Here is a 7,500-nt window from a genome sequence, read left to right on the forward strand (position 1 = left end):
GCACATCTACACAACTCTATACAACTCGCACATCTACACAACTCTATACAACTCGCACATCTACACAACTCTATACAACTCATACATCTACACAACTATACAACTCATACATCTACGCAACTCTATACAACTCGTACATCTACACAACTCTATACAACTCCCACATCTACACAACTCTATACAACTCCCACATCTACACAACTCTATACAACTCGTACATCTACACAACTCTATACAACTCGTACATCTACACAACTCTATACAACTCGCACATCTACACAACTCTATACAACTCGTACATCTACACAACTCTATACAACTCATACATCTACACAACTATACAACTCATACATCTACACAACTATACAACTCATACATCTACACAACTATACAACTCATACATCTACACAACTCTATACAACTCATACATCTACACAACTCTATACAACTCGCACATCTACACAACTCTATACAACTCATACATCTACACAACTATACAACTCATACATCTACACAACTCTATACAACTCGTACATCTACACAACTCTATACAACTCGTACATCTACACAACTCTATACAACTCGTACATCTACACAACTCTATACAACTCGCACATCTACACAACTCTATACAACTCATACATCTACACAACTATACAACTCATACATCTACACAACTCTATACAACTCGCACATCTACACAACTCTATACAACTCATACATCTACACAACTCTATACAACTCATACATCTACGCAACTCAGAACTCTACAGAAATCAGTCATAACTGAAAACTAAAAACTTCACACAACTCATAAATTAAACAAATCACAACTCTACACAACTCATACATCCATGGCCTCTTTTACACCTCTTTGCATGATGTCACACCTATGACATCATCACACTCATGACGTCACACCTATGACATCATCACGTGTTAAGACTTGATTATAATGTAAAACAGCAGAGCCGTACAGAAGCAGGAAGGAAGTGAAGACCTCAAAATACTTGTGCGTTAGCGAGCACTGAACTCGGCTTGGAGGAGTTCAGGTTGTTAACTCATTACTGATTAATTTCCTCTCTCTGTTTACCTCGGAGGTGGTGGATGACGTCACGGTGGATTCTTTTGCACACAGTTTTGGTCTGTAAATGAAAAATAAAAATACGGTTTCTGTTCAGTTATTATTAGTTTAAGGCAGTTTTATTGCCACGATTACGAGGAATCAACTTTTCATACACACACACACACAGACACACACACACACACACACACACACACACACAGAGAGAGAGTTTATTGCCTCTGTGTAATATGAAATAGATTGGTGCTGGATGTTTTCTCTGTAAAATTGCGATGTAATTGTATGATCTCGGCCCTCTGGCTGCCTGCACGTTGTTTCTTCCAGCATTACCACTGAAAAAAGAACACAAGCTCCTCGAACGGATTTATTTCTAAACACACTGTTCTTCACTCAGGCATTTTTCTCTACAGGACAGAACATTCTGTAACGCCAGAAACCTTCTCGACACTCGTAAACATCTAACAAAAAAAAAATCATAATGTTCTGTTTTACTTTAATAACCATAACTGAAAGAAAAATAAATCTCAGTACAGGGCTGAGCGATACGACAAAATCTCCAAACATCACGATACGATACGATACGAATCAGGATATATAACTTTACTCACAAACTGCCAGCTGTATAATAGAGTTTCATAAACAAAAATATATTTGTTTTTTATTATTATTATTATTATTATTATTATTATTATTACTAAATGTATTTCATGTTTTATATTTTCTTTAATGTGTAATTAAAGTTTATTAAATATGATCTTTTACTGTTTTATTTTTATTTCATTTTTATTTTATTTCATTGTTATTAAGACGTACAAACTGTTACTGTACAGCACTTTGTCTGAAATTTGTTGCCTTTTAAATCTTATAAATATAAATAAAGGCAACTTGACATATTAAAAAAACATAATAAATAAAATAAAGTAATAAAAATAAAGAAAATTTTAAGAAATACTTAAACTGCTAGCTATAGATGGGTGTTTCATTTTAACATAAAAACTGTTAGAACTATAATACATTTGTTTATTATTAATAAAAATGATAAATGTATTTCATTATTTATATTTTTATCTATCTATAAACATTTTTATATTATCTTATAATTTTTATTTCATTTTATTTGTATTTTATTTCATTAAATCTTACAAACTGTTACTGTTGTTGTCTTTTAAATCTTCTATATAAATAAAGGCAACCTGACATTAAAAAAACACTTTATTGATAGAAAATAAATAAAAATACTTAAGTCTGAAAAAGCATTTTTTTTATTTTACAGTTTTTAACATTATAACGTCACATCAGCTGCTTATAATCAGTAATTTTTTAAAAAACAAGTTTAAATCTAATAAAAAGATTATAGACGATATCCACGATATCTCAGAGAAGCGCATTGTGACTTAATTAATCACGATATCGATGTTTATATGATCATATCGCCCAGTCCTACTCAGAAATATACGTAATCATTATAAAAGATAAAGTTTCCAAATTATTTAAAGATCATACACAGCGCTGTGGAATACTCGATCCTGATTGGTCGTCAGGTGTTGATTAGTTTTCTATAACAACGGCTCTGACAGTAGCGCAGGTTTATATTAATGCGCTCGTAATCGTTGATATGGTGATAAGTTTTTCTGTAAAGAGATGTTTATTTATCATGTATGGAAGGAGTCTCCAGTGTCAGCGCTTTGTAACAGTCAGAGGTAAAGCTGTAAAATGTATAAAATTTACTTTAATAAATAAAAATCTGTAATTGTTGGTAACTCGCTGCAGGATTGACTACGAGCTGAGAGAGAAAATTGTTAACTCACGTTAAAAAAAAAAACATGATTAACGTCAACAAAAGCGACTGATCCTCCTCATGTTGAGAAGAAAACCGTTTTAAAAAACAACCTTTATCTAGGAATAATAATAAAAAGTCATGAACCGCTGGTGTTTTTGTTGCGCTTCCAGTAAACGCACCATGCATCTTCTCCCGCTTCTTTCTTTCCTTTATGTGGTTTATTTTTTTGTCGCCTTTGAGGGACGGATTTCGCACAAAAGGAGCGAGCGCAGGTATGAGTACACGGATTTTCACTTCAAAGTCGTGGCGCCCACGCAGAAGAAAGAGGATTAAATCGACTTAAATCAGAGGACAAAAGGTCCAGCTGAACCAACAGTGAACACATGCCACACCTATTGCTAATGCTAAGGCTAATGCTAAAGCTAATTCTAAGTATTTAACCAATTTTGAACAGAAAGAGTTTCATACAGTTATAAAGTTAAACACCGACGTATCGTTACACGCATCAGTCCCGGTCTTACCTCAGAGTCACACAGAGAACGATCATGAGACTCGTAGCGAATAAAGCAGCGAGGCTAACAGCAGCAAGCAGCGCTTCTACTGCGCCGACAGAGGGCGCCGATGACCTCTGACCCCCGACCTCCACGGCCGCGTCGTTCGATCGATTGTGATAACGGAATAGCAGAGCAAATCCTCGACCCCAGTGTGTGTTTGTGATGAGCTCCATTATCACTTCAACCATCTCAGCGTCGGCTCCGAACACCAGCTGGCCGTCAGACGGACGCTTGGAGCCGCAAAACCGTGAAGAAAACGTGATCAGATCCGTGATGTACAGGACGTCGTTAGGACACGCGTCCGTCACCAGCTGCAGGGTCTCGGATTCGTCCTCCATGACGATGTTCTCCATGGTGCTGGAAGGAGGCAGGTGCTCCGTTTTGTCCTCTAATGATGAAGGAAACATGGAGCTTTGTGCTTTTGCTTTTGCTCTATACGATAACGGAGGTTCGGAAAGACGCTCGGAAACCCGATTCACCGTATTCGACACTTCAGACTCCAGTTTGTTGGATTCTTCTCCGAGTCCCGTCATTCCCACGGACTGGTCCTTTAATGCAGGTTGACTCCTGGTTAATCTTTTAGTAAGGAGATGTTCTTCACCATCTTCACTCGTGATCATATCTTCTGACGTGGTTGAGTTCCTCTCTGAACTCTCAAAAACGTCAAAATCAAACAGTTCCATCGTCAACTGGTGACCGATCGGGACAAAAAACTGCCAGACGCAGTGCATCCCGGACGAGTAGTTATTAGGAAAACCAGGAGATAGAATGAGACCCTGTACGTCCACAACGTCCAGCTTCGCTCCACATTCGAAAAATACCTACAAACACACACACACACACACACACACACACACACACACACACATAAACATCAGTTAACACTGCTGAATTCTGGATTGTGATTGGTCAGAAGGTGTTGATTAATTCTCTACAACAGCAGCTCTGACAGTAGCGCAGGTGTATATTAATGAGATCGTTCTGAAACGTTGTTGTTTCCATAGTAACAGCTCATTCACTGGAAACAGGCTAAAACTTGTGTTATAATAAACATACGGCTAACACATAATAGCAATAATGTTACAGTAAACACTAAAATACTATAAATAATTTACTCTGAAGCTACTTCATGATTAGCCTGTTTACTATAACGCTAGTTTGTTGTAGAGAGAATAAACTAAAACGTGTAGCAGTAATTATGAAGCTGTAACAGTAGAGTTAAAAGCTAAGGTGAAGCGGAGGGTGTGTTGCACGCTAGTGTGCTAACTGTGGGAAGGTATTTCTGCTGCTCTCTCACTGTAATATATTCCAGCTGTGCAGGACGAAGAGAAAATTGGATTCAGATGCAAATCCAAGAGCAAACTGACGCAGACATTTCACTGCTTCTGTTATTGGGGAAACACCCGGCTAACACCATGAGGAAACACACGGCTAACACGCTGAGAGGAAACACCCGGCTACCACCATGAGGAAACACCCGGCTAACACGCTGAGGAAACACACGGCTAACACGCTGAGGAAACACACGGCTAACACGCTGAGAGGAAACACACGGCTAACACTCTGAGGAAACACACGGCTAACACGCTGAGGAAACACACGGCTAACACGCTGAGAGGAAACACACGGCTAACAAGTTGAGGAAACACACGGCTAACACGCTGAGGAAACACACGGCTAACGCGCTGAGAGGAAACACACGGCTAACACGCTGAGGAAACACACGGCTAACACGCTGAGAGGAAACACACGGCTAACACGCTGAGGAAACACACGGCTAACACGCTGAGAGGAAACACACGGCTAACACTCTGAGGAAACACACGGCTAACACGCTGAGGAAACACACGGCTAACAAGCTGAGGAAACACACGGCTAACAAGTTGAGGAAACACACGGCTAACACGCTGAGGAAACACACGGCTAACGCGCTGAGAGGAAACACACGGCTAACACGCTGAGGAAACACACGGCTAACACGCTGAGAGGAAACACCCGGCTAACACGCTGAGGAAACACACGGCTAACACGCTGAGGAAACACACGGCTAACACGCTGAGAGGAAACACACGGCTAACACGCTGAGGAAACACACGGCTAACACGCTGAGGAAACACACGGCTAACACGCTGAGAGGAAACACACGGCTAACACGCTGAGGAAACACACGGCTAACACGCTGAGGAAACACACGGCTAACACGCTGAGGAAACACACGGCTAACACGCTGAGGAAACACACGGCTAACGCGCTGAGAGGAAACACTCGGCTAACGCGCTGAGGAAACACACGGCTAACGCACTGAGAGGAAACACCCGGCTAACACGCTGAGGAAACACACGGCTAACATGCTGAGAGGAAACACACGGCTAACGCGCTGAGAGGAAACACACGGCTAACGCGCTGAGGAAACACACAGCTAACACGCTGAGGAAACACACGGCTAACACGCTGAGGAAACACACGGCTAACGCGCTGAGAGGAAACACACGGCTAACACGCTGAGGAAACACACAGCTAACACGCTGAGGAAACACACGGCTAACATTCTGAGAGGAAACACACGGCTAACACGCTGAGGAAACACACGGCTAACGCGCTGAGAGGAAACACACGGCTAACATGCCGTGAGGAAACACACGGCTAACACGCTGAGAGGAAACACACGGCTAACACGCTGAGAGGAAACACACGGCTAACACGCTGAGGAAACACACGGCTAACACGCTGAGGAAACACACGGCTAACATGCCGTGAGGAAACACACGGCTAACACGCCGAGAGGAAACACACGGCTAACATGCCGTGAGGAAACACACGGCTAACATGCCGTGAGGAAACACACGGCTAACACGCTGAGGAAACACACGGCTAACGCGCTGAGAGGAAACACACGGCTAACGCGCTGAGAGGAAACACACGGCTAACGCGCTGAGGAAACACACGGCTAACACGCTGAGAGGAAACACACGGCTAACACGCTGAGGAAACACACGGCTAACACGCTGAGGAAACACACGGCTAACATGCCGTGAGGAAACACACGGCTAACACGCTGAGAGGAAACACACGGCTAACATGCCGTGAGGAAACACACGGCTAACACGCTGAGGAAACACACGGCTAACATGCCGTGAGGAAACACACGGCTAACACGCTGAGGAAACACACGGCTAACATGCTGAGAGGAAACACACGGCTAACACGCTGAGAGGAAACACACGGCTAACACGCTGAGGAAACACACAGCTAACACTCTGAGGAAACACACGGCTAACACGCTGCAATCAACAATATCAGCAAAAACATCAAATAACATCATCATCACCTTCAACCACAACACAAGAATTAGTTCATGCTTTTGTTACCTCTAGGTTGGATTATTGTAATGCCTTACTGTCTGGATGTTCCAGTAGATGCATAAACAAGCTCCAGTTAGTCCAGAATGCAGCAGCGAGAGTCCTTACTAGAACCAGAAGATATGACCACATCACCCCTATCTGATCCACACTGCATTGGCTCCCAGTCAAATTTCGTATTGATTATAAAATACTACTATTGACCTATAAAGCACTAAATGGTCTCGCGCCACAGTACCTGAGCGAACTTTTGGTCTTTTATGATCAGCTACACCTACTCAGATCAAAAGATGCAGGCTATTTGTTGGTACCTCGAATAATGCGGGCTACAGCTGGGGGTAGAGCTTTCTCTTACAAAGCCCCACAGTTATGGAACAGCCTTCCACTTAGTGTTCGGGGCTCAGACACAGTCTCAGTGTTTAAGTCTCGGCTGAAAACATATTTGTTTAGTCAAGCCTTTAGTGAATAGTTTTTTCTTAGGTACAGGGGCAGGTCTGGAGGGTTTCACAGGCATAGAGTGTTGTGGTGAAATGGGATGTTTGGATGCTGTCGCCCCCCCACTCTCACACGTTCACTCAGGTGTGTTGACGGTGGAGTGGCTGGCTGCCTTATGTCCCAGGGTGCCCTCATGTCTGTGTTAGCTTCTGGCTCTCCCTTTCAGTTATGCTGTCATAGCTAGTCTTGCTGGAGTCCCTGCTTGCACTCTGCATGCAAAGTACATCG

General features: G+C 42.3%; 1 protein-coding gene across 1 annotated transcript in view; it reads right to left on the reverse strand.

The window, feature by feature from the left end:
- The window catches only part of si:dkey-112e17.1 (uncharacterized), a 24,623-nt gene that overhangs the window by 7,799 nt on the left and 9,324 nt on the right, over window positions 1-7,500 (reverse strand). Inside the window, exons 2-3 of the mRNA XM_053228729.1 lie at window positions 3,386-4,239; window positions 1,094-1,145 (exon numbers count right to left, since the gene is read on the reverse strand). Coding sequence (XP_053084704.1) covers window positions 1,094-1,145; window positions 3,386-4,239 — 906 coding nt within the window. The remainder of the gene's footprint in view (window positions 1-1,093; window positions 1,146-3,385; window positions 4,240-7,500) is intronic.

Source organism: Pangasianodon hypophthalmus, chromosome 24 (genome assembly GCF_027358585.1).
Source record: "Pangasianodon hypophthalmus isolate fPanHyp1 chromosome 24, fPanHyp1.pri, whole genome shotgun sequence".
Taxonomy (NCBI): Eukaryota; Metazoa; Chordata; class Actinopteri; order Siluriformes; family Pangasiidae; genus Pangasianodon; species Pangasianodon hypophthalmus.